The sequence below is a fragment of the Anabrus simplex genome, chromosome 1 (genome assembly GCF_040414725.1).
Source record: "Anabrus simplex isolate iqAnaSimp1 chromosome 1, ASM4041472v1, whole genome shotgun sequence".
Lineage (NCBI taxonomy): Eukaryota > Metazoa > Arthropoda > Insecta > Orthoptera > Tettigoniidae > Anabrus > Anabrus simplex.
The window spans coordinates 416,205,275-416,233,005 of record NC_090265.1 but is presented as its reverse complement, the minus strand read 5'-3'; the positions used below and the strand labels follow the sequence as shown (position 1 = coordinate 416,233,005).

The 27,731-nt window shown below is 38.3% G+C and overlaps 1 protein-coding gene across 1 annotated transcript in view; it reads right to left on the bottom strand.

Moving 5' to 3' along the window:
- Cmtr1 (Cap methyltransferase 1) overlaps window positions 1-27,731 on the bottom strand; it is a 240,378-nt gene that overhangs the window by 103,135 nt on the left and 109,512 nt on the right. Inside the window, exon 11 of the mRNA XM_067135097.2 lies at window positions 11,930-12,112. Within this exon, the coding sequence (XP_066991198.1) occupies window positions 11,930-12,112 (183 nt within the window). The remainder of the gene's footprint in view (window positions 1-11,929; window positions 12,113-27,731) is intronic.

Genomic DNA, 27,731 nt, shown 5'->3' with positions numbered 1-27,731 from the left:
AAATCATTCTTATTATAACATTTTTTTAAAAGTAACTGAACTAAGTTTTCCAAAAAAGTAAATTTTTTATGACATATTATTTTACAATCACCCCTATATCCTTTGTTTTAACATGTCAAAAACTGAGGTTCATAACATGCTATTAAATTTGACACATAAACAGACCTCCAAGCATTATTTACACTGACATTATTTTGCTTGAAATGCAAGAACTGTCAGTAATTTCTTAAATCTGAGAAAACAAGGATTGACGATCAGTAGTAAGATTATGACTCTGTTCAACTTCGAACCTTAGAATTCTCCTGTTCCATATGTCAGACCCTCCTTTTCATGTTTTTTTATCCTCCTGCAACTTTCTCCTTCTCCTAAGGTACCTACTGCACTTTTTGTTCACGAGTAGTGTTGTGTTTACTCCTACATTGATGGAGCTCATCTGCTTCGAATACTCTAGTCACAGTATATTTTCCAGGTGCAATCTTTACTCTTCTCAGGACCTCTGTTTCTACTTCGTTGCCACAGTTAAAGTGCCAAACAGGATCCATAACACCTAATTTCAGCGTGTCTCCTCCGTGCAATGATGCCATATGAGTCATTTTTCTGTGTCAAATCATGAAGACATTTGGATAGCACGTTTGGGTCACTAAGGGCCGGTTGCATAAACCATTTGATCTTGGATCAGAGATGAAATTGATCTCAGTTTCACGCTAAACTTGGATTTTTTTTGTATAAACGTTAATTTGAGATCAATTCGTGCTGAACTAAGATTATCTCTGACTGGAGAAATTTCTCCAATTAAACTTTTTGATCTCCGTTTAAGGAGTTGTTTTCTATTCAAGATAAAAGAATAGCTGATTGTGAACATACTATTACACTTGTTATTACGATAAATCATAAGGAAAAACACAAAAGACTAAGCTAATACATTGTTAGCTATAGTTGTTGCCCGTATGTAAGCTATATTACCCTTCGTATAACGCAGTGAAACATAATTCTACAACATAACCTCTACGAATTGCTTACGTTCATGTTTTATAGATGTCTGATTACTGGGATATGGAGGGTTATTCAGCTAAGTTGTTAGTTCTCAAATAACATTATGGACCGTTCAAGACAGAACAGCATCAGTATCCTCTGAGATAATGCTCTTTCTTTCTTTCTTAATCTGTTTACCCTCCAGAGTTGGTTTTTCCCTCGGACTCAGCAGGAGATCCACCTCTAATGCCTCAAGGGCAGTGTACTGGAGAGTGAGACATTGGGATCCAACTGGGAAGAATGACCAGTAACTTGCCCAGGCAGCCTCACCTGCTATGCTGAACAGGGACCTTGTTGGGTGATGGGGAGATTGGAAGGGATAGACAAGTAAGAGGGAAGGAAGCGGCTGGGGCCTTAAGTTAGTTACCATCCCAGCATTTGCCTGGAGGAGAAGTGGGAAAACACAGAAAACCACTTCCAGGATGGCTAAGGTGGGAATTGAATCCACCTCTACTCATTTGACCTCCCGAGGCTGAGTGGACCCCGTTCCAGCCCTCATACCACTTTTCAAATTTCGTGGCAGTGCCGGGAATCGAACCCGGGCCTCCGGGGGTGGCAGCTAATCACATTAACCACTACACCACAGAGGCAGACGATAATTCTATTAACTTTGTTTTTAAACACGGAACTACACTGTTTTCAACACCTAGCCTTAAATCTACAAACATTATGAATTCAGCACTGTGACTATTCCGAAAATAAATCCAAGTACTTCTCGAGAAAATGTCATGTATTCAAACGTGTTTCATTTGCCAACTGGGGAATGCTCTGATCGATTCGCGCTACGTATGAAACACGAGCTAGCTATTGACGTGCAGAGTTGCTTCACCTTTTCCTGACAGCTACGTATTCGCTCTGCTGTGCTCATAAAAGCACTATGACCAAATTTATGATTGAAAACCTCTTTTTAAGTTAATATCACCATAGCTAACAACAGGTACCACAAAGGATAAACGGACATGCAATGAGTTCTATGTAACAACATTTTTATCCTGACGTGATATTATAATCACACAAGACTGAACGAGCCCTACTGCAACTGGGCTATTACCCCTTTGTAACACTAAAAGATTCTTCAAAAAGTAAATAAAAGAAAGAATGGCCACGAAGGTCGTGAAAATGGAAGACTCACTAGGCTTTGCAAACCTAATACTGTGGGGATCATACAAAAGAAAGGGAAAAAAAAAAAAAAAAAAAAAAAAAAACACCAGGGTTGACTGAGGGAAGTCTGATATCCATTTTCCATTCATCTGTGTTCGCTGCAAGAAAAGCATATGAAGAAATTCCAGTACATGCTGCAAACGATGTGCATTTGTCGACAGTCAAGGCCAGCTCAATTCAACCTGTATTATCCAAGGGGAAAACCAATTTTGTATTTCATTTGTTGATAGTCAAGGCCAGGTCGATCCCACCATTTAAGTATTATCTAACGGGCAAAGCTATTTCGTATTTCATTTGTTTTGCGGTGTTGCAAGGTCCACTTTTCTGAACTCCAATTACATTTGAACTACACATGTGTAAACCAAGTTCAGATTTATACAACGCGACAAAGTCGTAATCTCAGTTCATTTTCGGAACTAAGTTCTAAATTGACCTCCGGTCAGATGTCTTTATGCAACCGGGCCTAAGTCTCATATATGGGTTTCATAACATGGAAAACTTCTAATGGTATCCCAGGTTTATATTTAAGATTTTGAACTGATTACTGGCTTTGGTTCACTGGTATGAACAACAGCTGTCCTTTCCTTGGGGTCACCTGTGATGTGTTAGCCTCCCTTAAGTGGCTGTCAAATGATAAAGTGTTACCCATACAACATTCCTAACTTCTTGTATGTTACTTTTAGCAGAACACAGGGCTACGTCAAAGAAGTTCTGTCAGGGCTCAAGTCAGTTTCCCTCTCCCTCCCAATTTGTTTTTCTGAGCTAATTTACATAGAGGGCTGTACCTAAAAGCTTTTGATAGTGCCCTGACCATTCCAACTTAATTTCTGTTTTACTGCTATATGGATCAGATTCAACCACACACTTGGTAGCTTTTGGAGTACCCATCTCCATAGAACTCAACATATTCTAACCTTCTGATTTCCTTTAAACATGCAAAAATTCTTTTAGCTTCATACGGCTCCACGTTTGGCATTAACCCAGTATAACTTTTAGCACACACAACTTCATGATCAGCTTTCCATGCTAAATATAATGCAGATTCTTTATCATCATGCGAGTGTTCTTGCAACCTATATGGTTCTTTGAAATAATTTCAACGTCAAGCACTTTATTGGTATCAACAGAAATTGCTGCAACGACACCCGGCAGTAATGAGTAGCCATATTTCTGCCAGGTAGCCTCTACAGAAATACCACACTCACTTCTCTTTTTCTCTTGCACCTCTTGAGCAGCAGGCTTCATGGTTTCTTCAGCATAATCAGTTACTACAGTAGATATGGTCTTCACATAATCACTGTATGCTGGGGTGAAGGAGGAGGAAGAGGTGGAGATGGAGGTGGTGTTGGTAGATCACTACTTCTCAACATAAGTTCTAAGCATATTACAGCACGTCATATCTTGAAACCAGTTTCCGAATTCCAACCTCATAGAAATTTGCCCCTGATATGCCAGCCACTGCAGCATGGTTGTTCTTAGGTCATTATCATCGTCGTGGCTGACCTCCTAAATGCTTTTTCAAGTGCAGGAACAAGTGGAAGTCGCTAGGCGGTAGGTCAGGACTATATGGAGGATGATCAAATTGTTCCCAACCAAATGAAGCACTGAGGTCTCAAGTTCGATTAGCCGATTGAGGTCGTGCATTGTCATGAAGCAAAAGCATCTCCCTTGTGAGCATGCCACGCTGTTTGTTTTGGATTGCATAATGGAGTTTATGTCAGGTCTCACAATAAGTCTTGGCATTTATTGTGACACTCCAGTGCAAAATATTCCACAACCAACATACCCTGCCTATCTTAAAACACAGTGGACATGAGTTTGCAAGCTGAAATTGTTTGCTTGCACTTCACTTTCTTGGGTGATGTTGAGTGTCTCCATTACATGGATTGCTAGTTTGATTCTGGTGTAACATCAGCAGCCCATGTTCCGTCCTCGGTGACAATTTGGTTTAGGAATGCATCACCTTGATTACTGTACCACTCAAGGAAAGTCAAAGCACTGCCTACGTGCTTGGTTTTGTGCATCTCTGTCAGCATCCTCGGCACCAGTGTGAGCACAACTTCCGATAATGCAAGTGTCCTGACACAATTTCATAAAGAACACCCCTTGAAATTTCAGGCAACTCATAACTTAATTATGAAATTACAAAGTCTCTTTTCTCGAACCTTTGCATCAACTGTTCGTACCTAGACTTCAGTAATGACAGACAGTCGCTCACTACACTTCTTGTCATGGACGTTAGTATGGCCTTCATTAAATGCTCTAACCCATTTTCTTACCAGTCCTTATGTGTTCTACATAGACTTCACTAATCTGCCGATGAATTTCAACATCTTTCACGTCTTCTGCATTTAGAAAATGAATCATAGTGTGTACTTCACACTCAGCAGAAACGTTGCCAGAGGCATTTTCAATACACACAAACAAACATAATTGCAGGTGAATGCTTCAGTAAAGGAATTTGTGGCTAGCCTACAGAGGTACATACTGAACGATGACCGAAGCACTGCAGCGGCCGATTTAAAAACGGTACTTACTTTAAAAACATGCTCCGTAGTTAAAAACTTCTTAGTTCCTTTATATCCACATCCAATTAACCTCATCTCATATACAAGTTTCCTGTTTATTTTTGGAGCATGTTCTTGTCTCTTGGAGGTACAAAATGTGTCTGTTTGAAAACCACAGAATTTAGAGAAAAACCCATCGTCAGAGCCCAACCAAACTGTTGATTTAGATAATTAATCACAATAACTGAAGAAATGGAGAAACAAATGGGGCATGCTAAAGCATATATCAAAGTCTGAAGGCAGTCTGAGTCACATACAAAATACAAATTCTCACTAGAACAGTCATTATTGCCCGTTTCAGCAATTGTTGCCAGTTTAGCATGTGATCCCCTACAAGAAGAGTCAATGTTTATGTTTCTTGCGCCACTTGTTCCATCTCCTGTATTTTGATGCTGATCGCCACAAAATCTACATTTTTTTTTTTTACCACTATGGGACTTGCAGCCTATGATCAAAGGAATTACTCCCACAAATGCAAAATAAACTGAGTATGCAAGTTTTTCACCCAATCAATTTACCAAGGAAACAGCCATTATTGTTCACCAAAGATCCTGTATAATCAATCACCACTGATCTGCATTTAGGGCAGTCACCCAGGTGACAGATTCCTTATCTGTTGTTTACCTAGTCTTTTCTTAAATAATTGCAAAGAATTTAGAAATTTATTGAACATCTCCCTTGGTAAATTATTCCAATCCCTAACTCCCCTTCCTATAAAAGAATATTTGCACCAATTTCTCCTCTTGAATTCCAAATTTATCTTCATATTGTGATCTTTCCTACTTTTAAAAGCACCACTCAAACTTATTTGCTTAATAATGTCATTCCACGCCATGTCTCCACTGACAGCTCGGAACATACCACTGAGTTCAGCAGCTTGTCTCATTTCTCCCACATCTTCCCAGCCCCAACTTTGCAACATTTTTGTAACACTACTCTTTTATTGGAAATCACCCAGAACAATCAAAATCAGCCAGAACAATCATGCTGCTTTATTTTGGATCTTTTCCAATTCTTGTATCAAGTAATCCTGATGAGGGTCCCATACACTGGAACCATATTCTAGTTAGGGTCTTGTCAGAGAATTATATGCTCTCTTCTTTACATCCTTTCTACAACTAAATACCCTCATAACCATGTGCAGAGATCTGTACCCTTTCTTAACAACCTTGTTAATATGATTACCGCAATGACGATCATTCCTTATATTAACATGTAAGTACTTACAGTGATCCCCATAAGAAACTTTCACCCCATCAACACAGTAATTAAATCTGAGAGGACTTATCCTATTAGTGAAACTCACAATCTGAGTTTTAGGGTCGTATTCATGAACGAGACTTTGACTTAAACTTAGAAGGCGGTAAGTCGCCATTTCCATTTCACAATCGCTACTTGGATGTAAGTAAACTTAAATGGCGACTTTACTTCCAAGTCGTCAATGTTCCGTACTTAAATAGACTCTGAGATCAGAAAAATAACAAAATGGCAGATATTGCTGATGTAGTTAATTTTGTAGACGAAATTTAAGGGATCCAGGGAATTATTCAATACGTTGTGCCTAATCCTCGGCGTATTATAAGAGATGCATGGAACTTAGTTGAATTTTATACAGAAAATTAGTTCAGAAAGCGATATAGATTCGACAAACGTACAGTATTAGATGTACTAACGATGTTTGAAGACGAATTACAGAAATATAATAATCGAGGATCACCCATACCTCCAATAATACAGTTGCTAATTTCGTTAATTTTTTTTCTGTTTGCTTTATATCACATTGTCACAGATAGGTCTTATGGCGACGATGGGATAGGAAAAACCAAGGAATGGGAAGGTAGCGGTCGTGGCCTTAATTAAGGTACAGCCCCAGCATTTGCCTGGTGTGAAAATGGGAAACCACGGAAAACCACCTTCAGGGCTGCCGACAGTGTGGTTCGAACACACTCTCTCTCGGATGCAAGCTCACATTTAAAGTTAAAAATTTCATTGTTCCGTATTGAAGAATATTACAATTAAAATTGAAATAACTGATAAGGAGATTCCACCTATTCAATACCAAAAAATAAGAAATGTAGTGAATTACATTCTCATTTAATAATAATTAGAAATAGTACCGGTTTCGACCCTAGTCCAGGTCATCATCAGCCGATTAAGAAATGGAAAACAATGCATAGGATCAGTAGAAGAGGCAATACGAAAAGGAAATGAACGGGGGTAGACACTGTAAAACTTAGAAGAAGTAAAATACAAGTCTTTCAAAAGAAAAACAGTGCGCAATTCTCTTAGCGGCAGCAAAGCACACGCAACGCTAGGCAAAGTCCCACAATGATTACGAATAGCGGAGAACTGTTCAAAGCCAGTTATTTAAACACTGTCAGGCATAAAGTCACATCACAATCGAACACATACGAAGGTCCATATTCGTGTAGGAGTTGAAGATGAGCAGATTCAATGAAGCAACTTGCCAGCTCCCGGTGCTCAGCGCGACACATTCAATATCAGGCACTGTGGTTTCAAACGCCAAAGTAAAATGGAGAATAGCTTGACGATCCAGTTATTTTCCTTGGTTGCGGGAAAGTAAGTATATAGATAAATATAATACAATTCAATATAATTGAGTAAGTAATTGTGCTCCTATAGAATTCTTTGAACAGTTCTCCACTATTCGTAATCATTGTGGGACTTTGCCTAGCGCTGCGTGTGCCTTGCTGCCGCTAAGAGAATTGCGCACTGTTTTTCTTTTGAATGACTTGCATTTTACTTCTTCTAAGTTTTACAGTTCATTTCCTTTTCATATTGCCTCTTCTACTGATCCTACGCATTGTTTTCCATTTCTTAATCGGCTGATGATGACCTGGACTAGGGTCGAAACCGGTACCATTTCTAATTATTATTAAATGAGAATGTAATTCACTACATTTCTTATTCTTTGGTATTGAATAGGTGGAATCTCCTTATCAATTATTTCAATTTTAATTGCAAGCTCACAGCCGCGCGCCACTAACCGCACGGACAATTCGCTCGGTCGTTGAGATATTATGCTAAAATTATTGTTACTATAGCGCAAAGTTTTTACACTTTCTACTCATCGTGTTATCTAGTTAGGTTAAGGGAAGATCAGTACAGATTAATGCATTCTTATGGTAAATACAATAGCCTTTCACACTTCCATCGTTTTCAGGTAACTTCCACATTGATTCCGCTGATTTACGAGGAGTAAGCCAGCCCTCAGTATGTAGAATAATCAGAAGAATATCAATCCTGACTGCCCGAAAGAGACCACAGTTTGTTTCATTCCCAAATGAAGCTGAATGACAAAATAATGTGCGACGTGTGTATAAAAGATCCCGATTCCCTGGAGTGGTTGCAGCTATTGATTGCACCCATGTACCAATAATAAGTCCATGTGGCAACCATACTGAGGTTTTCCGTAATAGGAAAGGAATTTTTAGCTTCAATTGTCAGGGCATAGTCAACCACGAGATGAAGTGTATTGATTTCGTTTTCAGCTGTATCTTTCTTCTCTTTCACTAGTTCTAGTAACACCTCCCTTTCATAGTTGTTGAAGGCTGGCAATTTTTTCTTTCCATCCATCATCGGGAAATAAAAATTAACTGAATTAACTGTATTGGATTGAGTGTAAAATTCAATGCGATCTATAACGCAGGAGACAGCTGAATTTCTTCTTCTTCTTCTAATTCTTTAGAAAAAAAAAACATTGAGTGATGGGAGATGCTACACTGCTCTTCCATTGTTTTCATTGCCAACTTCATATCTAATTCTTCACATCGTAACTTACCAAAGTCTACTTACGCCAGAGTCTACTTTGTAAAAGTTGCGTCTGTGAAACAGACTTCCACGAAACTCAACTAAGCGAACTTACGTAAGTCGAAGTCAAAGTCTCATTCATGAATACAACCCTTAACCCATTTATTATTATACCATTGCCTGCTGTCCACCTCACAACACTGTCGAGGTCTTTTGTGCAGTTGTTTACAATCTTGTTAGTTATTTGTTACTTTATACAGTACAACATTATCCGTAAAAAGCCTTACCTCTGATTCCAGTTCTTTTCTCATAACATTTATATAGATAAGGTCCAATAATACTACTTTGACGAATTCCCCTCTTAACGGTTACAGATCAGATAATGCGGATTGTCACCTCTTCTTTTTAACTGTGCACTAGAGTACGTTATGAGGGAATGGTACAAGAACAACTCAAAAATATATAAAAATGGAACCCTGAAAGATAGCATACATTTGAACTGTGTAGTATTTGCTGACCAATGATATTCAGGAAACAAAACAACAAATAAAATCTTTATAGAAAATAGCTCAAAATATTGATTTGAACATTTCATTTGAAAAAAAAAAAAATTCCGGAGTGTCAACTCAACTTCCGCTTGCAAACAAAATTAAGCTGGGAGACCAAGAAATAAAAATTGTAGAAACATTAAAATATTTAGGTGAAATAATCACATATAACCTGAACGATAAATCAGCATGGCAAAATAGAATAGATAAACTGGTTACAACACAGCATGTTATCAAGAATACTTAACAAAAAATGTCTCTCAATAGCAACCAAATTGAAACACTACAAAACAGTCACCCAGCCACAAATTACACATGCAAGTGAAACATTATTCAAAACAACAAACACAGTTGCAATAGATAGAGTACTCAAGTTAGAAAGGAGAATAGTGAGAACCTGTTTAAATAAAAATTATCAAGTAAACAGAGTCTGGAGGCTAGCTTCAAATGAGACAGTTTACAAAGAAGTAGAACCTGTGACTAGCACAATGAAAAAGAAATGAATATCATTCTTAGGCCATCTAATACGATCACCAGAAAATAGAATCAGCAGAAAAATAATAGAAAAATTATGGAAGAGTACACGAGTAAGAATAATATTAGATGGATCACAGAACTTAAAGACGACATGAGAGAGTTGCATATAACAATGGAAGATTTAAAATACAAAACAAATACACTAAAAATATTGAAAGATAAACACACTAGACTACACACAAAAATCAACAAGTAGAGAGTACTGGGCTGACAAAAAGAAGAAAAACCTCCATAAACCTGAGTAAGTAGCCCTATGTTGGCTAAAAAATTAAAATAAAATAATAAATATCATTTCTCAGCTATGATTCACCTCCTATTACAATATCTGGTAAGTATATATCTATTAAATTAATTCTATTACTTTCTTTACAATACCTTTACAGTTTAACACTAACAATATAATGTCATCCCTACTTGACGTCTAGATCCCTAATCCGCCCCATTTCCCTGAATGTACCTCCCTAAAACCCTTCTAAACAAACTTCCTAACTTATACATACTACTGCGGTTTTTGTGAAGGCAATCTGAACATAGATTCCCATCTCCTCCACCCATTAGGATCTACAAATCTCACTCCCAATTTCCCACATTCCCATTCCATAGACTCAATTAAATCCCCAGTTACCCTCTAGTCAGTATCCCGCCTACACAGTATCCCACTGATAACAATCTCGGCTTAAACTTCTTCCATGCTGCTGTAACCAGATCCCACACATCCCCAACTACATTAGTACCTACATATTCCTGCTTGCCTTACGTTTTTGGTACCAACGTGGAAGATTACTATCTTCCGATTACCCTCGTCACTCTCTTCTATTTTTCTCAACATCTGCCTTAACTTGATTCCTGGATAACACTCTACTCTGGTTCCCTTTCCTCCACACACTTTTTCCCCATGCTTAACAATTGAGTCACCCATGATCAGAGCCTCAACTCCACCCTCTTCATTCGATCTCCTCTTCTCCTGGTCTCCTTCAACTTCTCCGATGCCTGCAGAACCCACTCCCTCCTTCGTTTTCTCCCTCTCACTACCATGTTCCACCTCCCTCTTTCTATCCTCTACTCTACATTTCCCTTTCCTCTTGGACTTGGACTTTATAAAAAATTTTGAGTGTCACTATTCATCTCAGCGACACCGAAAAATATGGATTTGACACTATTTTAAAATATTTTTATATGGTATCTCACTCCTCCCTCGCCCCCCCCCCCCCCCACCACAAAGGACTGCATTTTGACTTTAAAAATTATAGAATGTCACCATTCATCTCAGCGACCCTGAAAACCTTGGATTCGACACTATTTTCGATTATTTTTATATCTCATCCCCCTGCCCCCCCCCTTCCAACACAAAGAGGGCTGAACTTGGACTTTAAAAAAATATATCCGAAAAAAAATCCGGAGTGTCACTATTCATTTCAGCAACCCCAAAAAGTATGGATTCAACACTATTTTTGATTATTTTTATATCTCACCCCCCACCCCCCCACCCACCTCCGCCCCTTATTGTGCTTGGCGTGTCTCCGCCACGCGGGTTGTCTCCTGATACTAAGTCAGAAATGTACCACATTTGTTTGAAATCGCTCCAGTGGTTTAGGAGATGTGGTGTCATTCTACTGTTGATATTCTACATATATTAAACAGCTACATTCTCCAAACTGGGCAGACCTATCAAAGTTGGTCCTATGACATAAGAGTACATCTTGATCACAGCAGGTTAGATTGCTATTTCCAAATAACAGGCACGGTCATGAACCTCTTAGCAATAAAGGAACTTAATAAAACATGGTGGCGTGTTCCCATCCTCCTATATACAGCATTTCTTAGCGGACTATCATAATATAGCGTAAGCTGCTGCCGCCTAGCGACAATCTGGCCATCAAGTTGATCCAATCTTGGTGCGGCTTTCAATTAAATTAATTGCATAAAGTTACTTATCATTAAAAAAAACTCATCGGATTTCATTCAAACTACTTTCTAAACCCTCTCAGGAGTAATAAGAACAAATTGTGAAATTTTCAGCGAAATCAGTCCAGTAGTTTTTGAGTCCATTCGAGACATACAAACAAACATTTTTTTATATATATAGATGAATCCTGATGAAGATGTACTGTGCTGCCACTGGTTTTAAATCATGCTACAAACGTACATTTCATAAAAAGGTTGTTCAATTATTCCAATGTCCAATGTCATACTGTACAGTATAATGGCCAAGGGCAGACAATTTGATTTTATTGAAATGATCTTAACTTTATGACATCGAAACAACATACTAATACTTCAGCATAAACAACGAGTTCTTATGAGACAACATACCTATTATTAGAGGTAACTATATAGTTGAAAAAATTCTCGTCATTCTTTAGGATGGAAAGAGGAACAACTTCCATTATATCTATCTTCTTATCAGCACCTATACTCCACATTCGCTGGTTTACTCGGAACAAGTAGTCCATAATTGAACTGCAATCATCTCGTTTCCATTTGCATATTATATATCTGAAGAAAAGGAAAAAATAATAAACATTAGTCATTAATACAGAATCATCTTTCTAGATGTGTGAAAGCTCCATTCTAAAAGTTGATAAATAGTTCAAAAAATAAATGATAGCAACTTCACTATGATTTTGATGAAAATCAAGTTACCTCATTGGAGCATTTTAAATAAACTTTGCTCTTCAGTTACCGATTCATGGAACAGGAACACTCGCTGTTTTACATCCATTACCTATATTACAGTGAGAAAGCCAGCTTTATACGATATGGTTGTATAGACCATGAGATCTAAATTGTCAGTTCATATATATTTCATATTGTTCTGGAATGTTAAGAGTGTGTTGCTTAGGGTTAATGTGAAGAACTTTCAAGCTTGCATTGATGTCTACAGATTTGTACCCTGTGTCAAGTAAATTGTTAACAAATGCAGATTCAGTTTTGTGTTCGAGTGCTCTGATGTGCTCTGTGCTCCTTCTTTTGAGATTTCATACAGACTGTCCAAAGTAGAATTTAGGACACTACTGCATTTGGCCAGCTCCACGGTGTAGGGCAGCATGCCTGTCTCTTATCTGGAGGCCCCAGTTTCAGTTCCTGGCCAGTCCAGAGATATAAATTCTGAGCTTAGGGTAGGAATGGGGTTCAATCAGCCTTGCGAAACCAACAAAGCAACTGTCTGACGTGAGAAAAAGGCAACCTGGTCAAGAATATAGGCAATTTGGCTGAGGATGCTATCACGCTGACCATGTAGCACTAGTATTCGCAGGTCCTCTGGCTGGACAGCAGCTATTTTGGCCGGCCAAGGTCCTAATGGGCTGCAACATAACAAATTTGCTTTTTGAAATAAATATGTCTTACGGCGTAGGGTCATCTAAAAATTTGCGTCACAAAATGTGAAGGAAATGTAACTCTAGCAACCGTGCAGGCAGTGATGTAAGGAATGGATGGATGGCCAGACAATGTTACCTTCCAACCATGGAGGCTATGTCTTATGGCTGTTGGTCATCTGAAATTAGCATCTGTTGATTGATAGCCATGACTGAAAGGCATATTTATGATTATTTGATTTTGCATAAGGAAAAGTGGTTTATTTTTTTTGTTTGTTGTATAGTATACGTCTGTAAATATCATGCAAGTCATACGTTGAACTCTAGTGTTTTATTCATTCCCCTGAATGCTGCCTAATGCTCTAATTTTATAAATTCTGTGTGCATATTAAAGTATTTTAGTGTGACAATGAGAGTGTGTTCGTAAATTAGGCAAATGGCATGTACGTTATGGTATAAAGTCTTCATTTTAATCTTCTATGGAAAGTAGTGGTGTGTTGAGTTGTCTGAGTAACAGGAATCAAATTTTTGAATGCTTGCTTTGTGTTATGGATCAGGCTCAGACATAGTACATACGTACATCTTGAATTCACTTTTTCCCATTTCCACACCAGGCTGTGTACCTTAATTAAGGCTATGGTCGCTTCCTTTTCACTCCTAGCCTTTTCCCATCCTATCGTTATCATAAGACCTATCTGTGTCGTGCAATGCCAAACAATTTTTTTTTTTAAACCTGTTTTTGGTTGCAAATTTTGAGATAGTGTACTCTAACACAGAAGTCATGAAAATGTGACTCGCAATTACATTTTGACTTGCTACGCATTTCTTTTGCTTCCTAACCCCCAGCTCCTGTCTGGCTGGCTTTCTACATACGTGTTTCCATAAGTATTTGATGTGCTGCTAATGGTTAGACTATAGTTTCACTTTCTCTTCGAGTTTCCTCTTGCTGTTTTGAGAATCAGTTACTGAAAACAGCCAAATAAAATCAGTCGAAAGTGCTTGAATGAAGTAACTTGTTTATCGATAAATCAGTAAGAAGTCTGTATCATTAATATATCATGGACATCTATGTATATAAAATCATCTTCTGTCTGTACTCTTTGAATATTAATCTGATACTGGGTTTTTATACCAGACAGGATAAATAATAACCTAAGTTGAGTTCTATTTAATTTTTGTCTGTGTTACATTATCACTGTAAAATGGATAGGTGAATTTTCAAGAAATTTAGTATGTATCTATTTTATGGTTGGTTTTGCTGGAAAATTTATTTACAATGTCATGTACCAACTTTTTCTTTTTGTTACATTTCACCAACAAAGTGAGAAAGGAGAAAAATATGTGTTGGTCATGTGAAAGTCCAAGAACTGATACCTAACTCTATGGAGATCATCCTCATAATTTCCAAAGGCTTTGTATATCTGTCTGTAGCCTACTTATTTAATATTAACCTGAAACTTGGTTTTGATACTGCAAGAGAGAGAAATCAAGAGCAGAAATAATGTAGAACAGATGAAACTGCATAGAGCAAAAGAAAGCCAGGAAGTGACTATGTCATGGCGAGCTAGGGCGAAGCATGTCTACATAAGTGCCTCAGAATCTCAGGAACAACTTGAGGGGTCAATAAAATGTAATTATGCACATGCTAAGTGATTGCCCCTTCAATGATAAGTACAAAAGCAAGAAAACTCAAGAGAATATTAATTACTTTTTAAACTATTTTTTACTTTACCACCTAGCTTACAAATTCAATCTGTTGTAACAGTACAGAAACCGAACCCCAAGTGTAAAAATTTACATTTGTAATTGCAATAAGTTTAAATTCAATATAATTTGCGTTTAAGAGGACATGTGTCTGGTAATGTTTATAAAATAGACACAAATTGTAATCTATATATTATATTCATTATTTTATGTTTTGTGTTATATTCTTCTATGTAAATTAAATCAGGTGAGTAAACTTGCATCATACCAATCACACGCTCCTGAATCCAATCATTATCATAATTTCTTCGCTCCAGCAAGCTGGGTGCGGTTGTGTACAAACCTCCCCCAGATTGTCCTGTCCTGTACATCTATACTGCTTCTCCCAAACAACACGAGGTTTTCCTCTCAGTCTCTCCCCAGGAACAGTGCTGTCAAAGTATGCTCAAGGAGACCTGTTGGAAGCCATTCTTTTCATGTGAACAAACCCTTGCAATCTCTTCAGAACTATGGTCTCCAGCAGGATTCTTTCCAATCCAAGCTACTGTTGGATATCCACATTCCTTATTTTACCCATTTTTAGTTTTTGTAGACAAGAACGGAGGAACTTCATTTCTGTTGCCTGAAGATGACTCTGAATTCAATACAGTATGATGATGACGATGATGATTGTTGTTTTAAGGGGTCTAGCATCGAAGGTCATCGGCCCCCCAAATACAGTATGAAGTCACCAGATCTTGTGAAAGAAATTCTATATCAGCAACAATGACAAGAGCAAAATAATAACTTGTTTGCTAGCTCAGAAGACAACACAATTCCTAAAACACTGACATACGTAAATCCATCATCATTATAGACCGTTACGCCTTTCAGCGTTCAGTCTGCAAGTCTCTGTGAATTTACTAAACGTTGCCACAATTCTCTATTTGCAACTAGTGCTATGGCCTCATTTAGTTCTATACCTCTTATATTTAAATTGTTAGATACTGAGTATAACCTAACCATCATCGTCTAGGTCTCCCTCTTATTCTCCAAGGTAACCTATCCTCCTCCATTCGCCGCACAAAACATCACCACCTAAGCCGTTTTATGCGTACAGTTTCATCCATCGAGGTCATTCCTAACAGCCTTTATCTCCTCATTCCGAGCACCCTCCTGCCACTGTTCCCACCTGTTTGTACCAGCAACCACTCTCGCTACCTTCATGTCTGTTACTTCTAACCTATGAATAAGATATCCTGAGTCCACCCAGCTTTAGCTTCCATAAAGCAAAGTTGGTCTGAAAATAGACAGACTTAAAAATAGTATCATCCAGGAGCTGACTTCCTTCTTATAGGATACTACTGATCACAACTGCGAGCTTACTCCACTAGCTTTACTGCACCTTGATTCAATCTCACTTACTATATTGCTATCCTGGCAGAACATACATCTTAAATACTTGTAATTATCTACCTCTTCCAGCTTTGTATCACCAATCTGCCATTCAATTCTGTTGAATTTCTTACATACAGATGTCAATTTAGTCTTTGAAAGGCTAATTTTCATACCATACTCATTGCACCTATTTTCAAGTTCCAAGATATTAGACTGCAGGCTTTCGGCACAATCTGCCATTAAGACCAAGTTGTCAGCATAGGCCAGATTGCTTACTACATTTCCACCTAACTGAATCCCTCCCTGCCACTTTATACCTTTCAGCAAATGATCCATGTAAACTACAAACAACAAAGGTGGAAGATTACAGCCTGTCGCCAAAGACCCATCTGTGTCGGCGCGACGTAAAGCCACCAGCAAAAAAAAAAAAATAAAGAAAAATTACAGCCTCGTCTAACCAGTGTAAGTACCGTGAACCAAGAACTCATTCTATCATCAATTCTCACTGCAACCTGATTGTCAACATAAATGCCTTTGATTGATTTTAATAACCTACACTTAGTCCTATAGTCCCCCAGTATGGTGAACATCTTTTCCCTCACTACTCTGTCATATGCTTTCTCTAGATCTATGAAACAAACACAACTGTCTATTCCTCCCACAGCATTTTTCAATTATCTGGCGCATGCTAAAAATCTGATCCTGACAGCCCTCTGTGGTCTGAAACCACACTGGATTTCATCCAACTTCTTCTCAACCACTGATCGTACCCTCCCTTCCAAGATGCCAGTGAATACAAAGTACTTTGCCTAGTATACTAATCAATGAGATACCTCAACAGTTGTTGCAATCCTTCCTGTTCCCTTGCTTTTATACAAGGGTCGAGTCATAAGTCATGGCAACTACTTTTTTTCTCACGTACAGGAGACAACATGGAAAATCTAAGATATGCATTTGGAAATATAGGGCATGTGCTTATGCATAGTGCCTGAAGACAAGTTCTGACTTCAGGAGATTCTTGCAGGAAAGTAACAGGAACACAGGCCATTGGTAATCATTGTTTTATTACAGTATAGACAGCAAATACACAAGACTACGTACAAAGGACAGGTCTCCACTGGTTACAGACCTTCAAAATAATCACCCAAGGTTTCCACTGAGCGTTGCCAGCGGTGGGGCAGGTGCTGAATACTATTCGCTGCATGTGTATCGCTAACGTGTGACACCTCTCTCCAAAATGCTGTAACGATGTCCTCTTTATTAGCAAACCGCTGTCCACGTAATGGCTTCTTGACTTTGGGGATTAGATCATAGTCACATGGGCTCAGATCAAGCGAATAAGACGGGTGTGGAAGAACCTCCCATCCCCACCGTTGTAAGCGACACCGAACGATGGCTGCTGTGTGAGCTGTCGCGTTATCATGTAGGATTTTGGCGCTGTCCCAAAGATCTGGACGTTTGGTTTACACTGCAACGCGCAACTGGTACAACAAAAAGGAATTGTAATAAACTATATAGACAGTGTGCCCCTCACGCACTGGATGACACACAAGAACACCATGAACAACATATGCCAGGATTACTATAACCTTATTGGGCGACTGATTTTGTCGAAACTTGTGTCTCCATGTTGACCCCTGACGACGCCATTCACTTGACTGTCTCTTCAGTTCAGGTTCATAAGCATGTGCCCATGTTTCATCAACTGCAATAATGCGATTCAACATGGCTTGTCCTTCTTGCTGAAACCTCTCCAGACTGATGCAACATGTTTCGTAACGAGTCCACTTCTGTACCTCAGTTAAGTGACATGGCACCCACTTTGCACAAAGTTCACGCATCTGTAGGCCCTTGTGTAAAATGCACTGTATTGTTGCCGCTGGTGTTGTTGTATGTTCTTGCAATTCAGCTTTAGTCCAGCGCCTGTCCTCATGTAAACACTGATCGATCACCATTATCCGTACATCTTTGTCCATGGACACTTTTATAACCCAGAAGGTTTCCATCTTTATCCTTGAAGAAAACAGCTCTTGGTTGAAATCCTCTCTTAAGGTCTTTTGTTCTTTCATACAACTTTCGTACCTTGTTTCTATCCTTCATTTCATCCAGTTCTTCGATTCTCTTTCTTTCAAAAGCTCTTTTCTTATATCTACATATCTTATCTGCTCTTCTTTGTTTCTCTCTCTACTCTTCTACTGTTTGTCTTGTTCTCCTTTGAAGCATTCTGTTCCTAAGCATCATTCCTCTCTTGGATTAATGTTGAAGATTCCTTATCAAATCATTCTGCTCTCTTTACCAATTTATTCTTTCCCAGGGTACTATCCGCAACTTCACTGATAGTTGTTTTTAGTATCTCCCATTTATCTTCCACTTCTCCTTTCTCCCACAATTCCCTTTTTATTTCCAAGGATTCAGCCATTTTCTTTTTGTATTTCTCTTGCAATTCATTTCTTAGATCCAATATTGTGCTTTGCCTTTCTTCTTACTTTTTCCGTTCTTGCCAAATCTATTTTTTGTCTGTACTTGACTCTAACAAGATAGTAGTCTGTATCTTTATCAGCACCTCTGCAGCTTCTGACATCCATAATATCTGATGCATGTCGCCTGTCTATGATAACATTGTCTATTTGATTTCTTGTCACACCATCTGGTGAAATCCAGGTCTCCTTGTGAATGTTCTTTCTAGGATACCAAGTACTTTTAATTATCATCTGCTTTCCACTCACAAAGTCAATCAATCTCAATCCGTTATCATTAGTTCATGCAGGCTTTCTATCCCTACTGAGTGTTTGTACACCTCTTCTCTTCCAATTTTTGCATTTAAATCTCCAAGGATAATTTTCACATCGTGTCTTTGAACTTTATTAATTTCTTCCTGCAATTTAGTATAAAATGCATCTTTCTTTTCATCTTCTGCCTCCTCAGTAGGGGCGTACACACAAAATACAATTACGCGGAAGAATTTTGCCCTAATTCTCACACTGATTGGAGTAAAGTTGATCACGTTTTGCTTCACCGACTTATGTATGAGGAATCCTGTGCCATTACTGCCTGCTTTTCTTCTCCACTGTACATCAAGATATGTTGTCCAGACATCATCATCCCTTGCCATTTCCATCTTAGTTCCTGTAGAGCTGCTATTTTCACTCCATACTTTTCCATTTCATTCCTTAATTCTTTCAACTTGCCAGGTCTCTTCAATGTCTTAACATTCCACGTTGGTAATATAATATCCTTTTTCCTTCTCTTTAGCCATTTTTCTCGCCGGTTTGTCACCAAGTTTTCCAGTCCTGCTTTATTCATTCTTAAGGTATCCGTAACAGTTTTATTTTTATTTTTTACGAGGTAGGGGAGTTAACCCTACACTCAACCCCCAACCTGGAGGACCAGGGTATCACTCTTAGTCTGGATCATCACCTTAGACCTGTCCATCTTGGATGGCCCTACCAGGAGCAAATGCTCCCGCCGGCATAGCTCTAAGGATCATTTGACCACGCAAGCCTCCAATAAACACCTGGCAAAATATATTTTGCCTTCATCAAGGTGGTGATACCTTCAGGAGGCACCCTTTCATATCCTTCAGTTCTATTTTCAACTCTCTAATTGAAATCGCTCATTGGCACTATCCTAACCTTGCTGTTGACCCTGAACTCAATGCTTCATAAAACTTGTCAACTTCTTCCTCATCTGCACCCTCACATGGTGAATACACTGAGACAATTCTCATCCTGATTCCTCCAACTGCCAAATCTACCCACATCATTCGCTAATTTACATGCTTAACAGAAACTATGTTGTGTGCAATAGTATTCCTGATGAATTTCCCTACCCCACACTCTGCCCTTCCCTTTTTAACACCCGTCAAATACACTGTATAATCTTCTAGCTCTTCCTTGTTATCTCCCCTTACCCAAATATAATTTACTCCTAGCACAACCAGACGCATCCTCTTTGCTGACTCAGCCAGTTCTACTTTCTTTCTTCCATAAGGCCAGTTAATACTGTAGCTCTCCATCGAATTCCACTTCGTTCGCCAAGTTTGTTTCCAAAGAGTCCCTTGCCTATCAAATGGGAATGGGACTCCATTACTCCCGTAGGTCGAGGCTTGCTTAAAATGTTCTGAGTTCCGTAAATTTGTGAAGCAGGATGCTGCCCTACTTACACATAGTCCAAATGAGGATCTCTCCTCGGCTTAGGGACCATCTGTGGATTGTATAGTCCTAGCCACCTGAGCACAAGGAGGGCTATGACTCACAATATGTCCGAGATACCCACTCCCATTCCGTAGCAACTGGTATCCCGACTCTCAGCACCACTTACTAGGCCACTCAGCCGCTGCCCATGGTTCACGAACTACGACGTGACTACAGTTACCCACACCATGAACCATGAACACTGAACTGAACAGAATTCTTCCATCTACTGTATGTACAAATAATTCAAGCAACAACATAGTGACTAGATTAAGAAAAGCTCTACAAGGAAATTGTCGTTGCCAATTTGATGATTCTGCATACACCACTAACCTAAAGTCCTAATTTAAAACAGATACAAAAGTAAACTTCCATCTGTCAGTAATCCAATGATTAATGTAGTGACTGGACATAGCGCTGTGTGAAGTCCAAGATAACACAAAGAAGAGCAAGAGAACAATGTGCCTAAGACAGAAACAGACAAGGCAAGGAGGGAGAAAAAGTGCGAAGAGAGACGCATCAAATATTAATTCTGTGTTGCGTCATAGCTCAAGCCAGTTCCACACCGTCAAATACATACTTAAATCATCTACACTATCAAGAAGTATCACAGAATAAGAAGCAACATCACAATGTGTTTTCCAGATGCCATTTTGTATTTATATCATGAGATATGAAGAAAACACAATTCTCTAAAAGACAATACAACGAAGATTTGATAGTCGTAAACAATAGTACATAATGTATTAAGGGGATATATTAACATGTATTTAGTTGGATTGGGACTGAGCCTTGAGAAAATCTAATTAAATGAGAAAACGTGGTAACTGAGCATGTGCTACCGAGATTCCACTGTATTGTGAAATAACATCGGGCATACAACTTTCCTTCCTTAAAAAGATGCCTTCAGAATTTTAAACAAGACATACCGTAAGTAACACCAAGATAGAATGGTCTAATTTGCACACAAAATCACACTTACATTGAAAAGGAAGATGAGCTTTTCTATCCATCGTTTTTTCAAAGACATATAGTCCAAATTTGCTCATTATGATTATCACAACTTAACAGACACTATTCTAAGAGAGCAAAAACAACAAGTTAGTAGTTACATGTGAGTGCTGATATCATAATCATAATTTATGATGACAATGACGACATGACAATATCCAGAGGAGGGCACTCTACTGGAAATGCCAGAAACCAACTTTATCTTTGAAACTTTCAAATGGATTTTGAGGGTCATTTCTCTTAAAGCGGCAGTGACCTTAAGACGAGAGAGCTGAAAATATGTCCAGTCTTGGAAGAAGTGAAACCTGAATCCTAAATTCTTCATATGAATACATTAACTGCTTCCATTAGGATAGTTAGCACACAAGAGACACACTTGGCTCTTTCACCTTAGAATACTGAATCTCTTACTGAACGAGTTGGCTGCTCAGTAACTGCGTATAGCTGAGACTTGCATTTGGAAGATGACGATTTTTCTGTGGTTTCTCATTCTCACACTCAGCAAATACCTTAACTAGGGCACAGTTACTACGTTCCGGGTCCTAACCCTTTCTCATCTCATTATCCAACTTTAAACTTTTCAGTCTGTCAAAACACTAATTATAAAACATATAACACTAAAACATATCTGTAAAAAAAAAAAAAAAAAAATCCACTAATAAACAAAGTATGACAGGTTTCGTTCCACAAGAACATCTTCACATTCTATCAATCAGCTTTCTGCGCCCTGGTGGGGGTGTGATAGGCGTCATTCAATTGTAATTAATTATTAAGGTATATATATTTCATTTCCAGAAGCAAGAATATCTTACTTTATATATTGTAAGTACAGGCCAGGCCGAGATGCTATTGTGAAACCTGCCACAGACTGTTGTCTCCTCTAAGATTAAGAAATACAATGGCCAGCAGAATTAGTATTCTCAGAAACTGTGACAAGGGGGAAGAGAAAGGCAAGAGTTATTTCCGAGTCAGTGGAAAAGTTTCAGAGCCGCGGGCGAAGTTATAGTGCTAAACACCGGATGGGCCGAGTGCAGAATTCCTAGAAATGACATCAGGGGATCTCCAATGTACTAGCGAGGGCTGAACGCAAGGTTGGTACTTAAAGAAAAAAATATGAAACTTCTCAGTCCCGCGTAAGCTTGGACCAATCGAAAAATTCACAGGGCAGAAGCAGTCACGACAACTTCATATTGTTAAGGAACACTATAAACGTTAACTCCACGGATTAAATTTATAGAAGGAAGTGATTTATAAATTCGAGATAAGGTGAAATTTAGAAGCCTAACAGTATAATAAAAATTATTAGAAGTTATTAATTGAGGGAGATTGACTGGCGTAATTCTGAGAATTCATGGATGCTATCCGTTGATTGGCTGCAGGCAAGAGACGCTAAAAACAGTGCGAAATACCCCGCCTGGGATACAGGAGCTAAATTCACAATTATATTAATTACCAGCGAACTATATTATTTGAGAATTGGCATAGAGCCTATGATAACATAATTACATCAGTGGATCCCAAGTTTAAGCCACTGGCCAGTAGGATGCAGTGCTAAACACTGGATAGGGGCGATGCTCCTCGTCCAGTTTAGCAAACTACAAGGCTGAGATGAGTACCCCTTAATATATATTTGTAGATTGCTATCGTTAGCGGGAGGAAATCGTATTCTTTCATTATGGTAACTTGATTGTGGAACGAACCGTTTCCGGCTCGTATAAATTCAGAGATAGATAGACAAAGGGACAAATTAATATGTACAAAATTAGATCAAGCACTCATCATAATTTTGATTATTTAATAGAGTAGTGTAGGGTTGATTTGTTGATTCAAGTGCTTGAATGGTTTGTGATTATATAGGAGCACGTTTCACGTAAAAATAAGATTAGTATTCATTTTACGCCCTGCGGGTGGGGGACGCACATATAGAATACACCTGCGGTATCCCCTGCCTGTCATAAGAGGCGACTAACAGGGGCCCAAGGGGCTCACAACTTGGGAGTGTGGATTGCCGACCACGGGGCCCTTAGCTGAGTCTTGGCATTGCTTCCACTTACTTGTGCCAGGCTCCTCACTTTCGTCTATCCTGTCTGACGTCCCATGGTCAACTCTTGTTCTTTTCTGACCCCGACGGTATTAGAGCATTTGAGGCCTAGGGAGTCTTTCATTTCAAGCCCTTCATGGCCCTTGCCTTTCTTCATCCGTTAATTCATCTTTCGAAGTGACGGATCCCTTCTTTCTTCTTTTCATTCTCTCTTTACCCCCTGTGGGTGGGGGACGCAGACGAATAATACAATCACGGTAACCCCTGCCTGTCGAGAGAGGCGACTAAAAGGGGCGACCAAGGGATGATTGAATTAGAACCATAAAACTACATTTGATTCGTACCATCACGCGGGGAACATCATGAGTTGCCTGTACTTGCGAGTTGTACCACTATAACATATCAGATGTAAGGCTTTTCAGGCGTTTGCTCTATTAACCAGCGTTTCGTCTTAGGTCTGACACTAGACTCGTCAGAGTGGGATGTGTCAGACCCTACCCACTGACGCTGGGTGTACCTGCATACCCTGAAAAGCCTTACATCTGATATGTTTTTGACATGCTCTATTGGTGAAAAATATCTAATTCGCTCCATGGGAATTTAGAATTTCCATTGTACCACTATATTCGGTACGAAATGGGTTTGTGATTAGTAGCAGTCATGAGCTTGGCCTGGGGGTTTCCAGTACCCGCACGTCGTACCCATGTGAGCAACACCGCAGGTCTGGGCGTTGCCTGTGAGTTGTACCACAATATGAGCGTCACCGTGGGTCTGTGTTGCCTGTGATTAGTACCCACTATGTGAGAAATACCATGGGATAGTGTGGTTAGTACACGTAGGTGAGGAACCTCATCGGTTTGCGTTGGCTATGAGGGGCACCATTGTGTGAGAAACACCATAGGTTTGCGTTACCTATACGAAGTACAATACTTGTGAGTAGTACCATCTTGTGTGGAACATCGGGAGTCTTCGCTACTTTTGATTAGTACCCCAACATGACAAATACCGTGGTTCTACTTTACTCGCGACATGTACCATTCTGAGAGGCCTTAGACCTGGATTTTGGACCCCTTTAGACATCAAGCATTCTCGATTCAGGATTGTGCTTCATGAGTGGTCCCTTGGTCAGTAATAAATTATCTATGATCTTTTCTTGAGTTGGATATACTCCTTTTTTTTTGTTTTTTTTTTGTTTTGTTTGCTCGTTTTGTTGTTGTTGCTTTTTGGTTCATGTCCATCCATTCCTTCTTCATGACGATTTTTTTATATTTTGGTCAGTGGATGATTTTGAATTTTTTGTTGTCATTTCATTTTGTACCATTAGGGGCCGATGACTTCGATGTTAGGCCCCTTTAAACAACAAGCATCGTCATCATCATCAGTATTCATTTTAGAAGTGCTCAAATGTGTTTTTCCGTTATCGGAGACTTTATAGATATTAAGGCATGTTGTAAGATTATCCAGTATTCATTTTAGAAGTGCTCAAATGAGTTTTTCCATTATCGGAAACTTTATAGATATTAAGGCATGTTGTAAGATTATCCAGAGGTAGAGGGTTGCCAAGTGATTTTAATTGTTGTGGGACGGAATGAAGTCCTTTGAATTGCCTGTAAATATCGATGATTATTTGTGCCCCGAAGTTTCGCCAGTGGACAGAAATATAATAATCAGTAGAAGTATCGGAGTGATAAATGAACATGGGTAATGTGTAAATGCGTGTTTAATAATAATGCTTTGTGAATAATGGCACGGGCCTATTTTGATGGAATGATTGCAAGTTAAAGTAATTTAAACGTGGAGATAACATGTGGCGTGAATACTTTAATTCGGGGAATAAATTTGAATTTTACATTAATTGTTAATTTAACGTTTTTGGACTCCAGAATAATCACAAATATTTGTTTAAAAGTGACAGAGGCACTTGTATATGATGGTCACACTATGTTGAAAGCCTAGAGTGGTTTGAGCCAAATTTTGATGTTGGAAGTCGTGTGGGAAAAAAATCCGGCATGAGATAAAAATGAATCGTATTGATGTTGATGAAGAAATAGATGGATCTTCGGGCCTACATCGATATAATATGCCGATTCCGGTGTCATGAGTGGCAGGAGTCCACACACCGAAGATTAATTAGTGAATTAAATGTTTGAAGAATTCCAGTGGAATAAATGGACTTCAATATGAAGTAGAAGGAATAATTTAGCACTTGCAGAGATTGGATATATTTGCTCAATTGCGAGGTGCCATGGGATTTGAGATTTGTCTTGGGAGGACATGGTGTTCCGATAAATTAAAGACTGTATGAAAATGTCCCAACCGATATGAAATCGGATCTTGGTGGTTCATATTTGGGAGTTAACATATGTGACTAAGTTCTAAAGATTGAAATTAAAATATAAATTTTCGAAATAATAATAATAATAATAATAATAATAATAATAATAATAATAATCAAGTAAATCATGTCTTAATTGATTAAGTGCCAAACTAGACCATAATTGTAAAGGGTTAAGCATTAAACATAATAATAATAATAATAATAATAATAATAATAATAATAATAATAATAATAATAATAATAATAATAATAATAATAATGGTGGGAATTGAAATAGAAATATAAAATTTTCAAACTAATAATAATAATAATAATAATAATAATAATAATAATAATAATAATAATAATAATAATAATAACAACAACAACAACATGTGGCGTGAATACTTTAATTCGGGCAGTAAGTTTGAATGTTACATTAATTGTTGATTTAACATTTTTTGATTCCATAATAATAATAATAATAATAATAATAATAATAATAATAATAATAATAATAATAATAATAATAATAATAATAATAAAATAAAAATATTTTTTTTATTATTTCGGATGATGATGTTGAATGATACTAGGGAAGTCAGCTGGTGAAATAACGTAATAATGTCAAGTGGTTGTAAATAATAAGTTTGTTATTTGTAAAGTGATGGCAAATCCCTACATCTGGACCATTAGGTTAGAGTCTCTTTGTCGTTTCCTTCAGTTAACAATTAGCATATCTTGGTTAAGAACCCGGGGAGAGTTTTGCACTATCCCGGGTTGGTCTCATCTCAATAAAAGTGAAGGCGATGACATGATTCATGTGATTGCGCCCACTTGGCCAACAGGTAATTGGTCCATGAGCATCAATGGTCATTGTGTTCACGAGGGTCGAATTGAAACCCTCAGAAATCAACGGTTCCACCATCCAAGTGGATGAGTCATCAAAAGTGTAAAATATTATGTAAAATTTTCAGGAATGATTTGCCAAATTACCAGCAAATTAAGGGTCAAAGAATTTTGTTGTGTGTAAAATTTTTCTCCTTAAATAAAATGCTCCTTTAGCATTTGCAAGGAAACAGTTTCAGGTTCTTGTTCTTGTAGCATAGCAAACCCTTGGTGACTGTTTAAATATCCATCCCCATTCCTAAGATGGAGCCTTCAGATTTTTCCCTTTGATCTGATTTAATAAATGTTTTTTTATGTGTTTTTCTAATGATGAGCCTTAAAATTAATGATTAGAGTGTCCCGTTCAACCCTGTAGTACTAATTGGATGGCGCCCATACATTTAATTGGAGATCTTATATCTTCATAACTTTTTTATTGTTTATAAGTTGCGATAGATTCGGACCGTAACACCCCCTGAGATAAATGCTGGTTGGGACTCAAGCTTTGAGCGGGTACAATACCGGGTGAACAACCTGCCCCTTGCGATCTTGTTTTATGCAACCCACTAAGTTTACTACTAGTCTGAAATACATTCGTCTTTTTCCCCACATCAGGGTAATATAACAAGATGTGTGGTTACAGGCTAGACGACAGCAGGAATCACGAGCGTCACTATTAATTCACTATGGGAACCCCAAATTAATAAATTTAATTTTTTTGGTCCGTACTGTAAATAATGTTTATAATGGTTAAAGGACGAGGAGTCTGCCTTTTCAATACATTACATGAAATATTCAAAAATATGTATTACTAAATCTTTAGCATTTCAGTACGTTTCATTCCCTAGTTAGGGACAACTTCAGCTCAAGAAGACAATTCCGAGACATCCAATACCGAGCAAGTGGCTGCGCAGTTTGGGTCACGTTGCTATCAGCTTACATTCAGGAGACAGTGGGTTCAAACTCCACTGTTGGCAGCCCTGAAGATGGTTTTCCACGGTTTCCCATTTTCACACCAGGCAAATGCTGGGGCTATATCTTAATTAAGACCATGATTGCTTCGTTCCACTCTTAGTCCTTTTCTATCCCATCATTGCCATAACACCTATCTGTGTCGGTGCGATGTAAAGCAGATTATAAAGAGAAAAACAATGACAACCAATATTCAAAGATGTAAGTTAAAACTGGCTATAAGAAGTATAAAATAAGGCATGCACAATAACAGAAACACTGTGGAGCATTTTTTTGTCCTCTCTTTTTGGTCAAA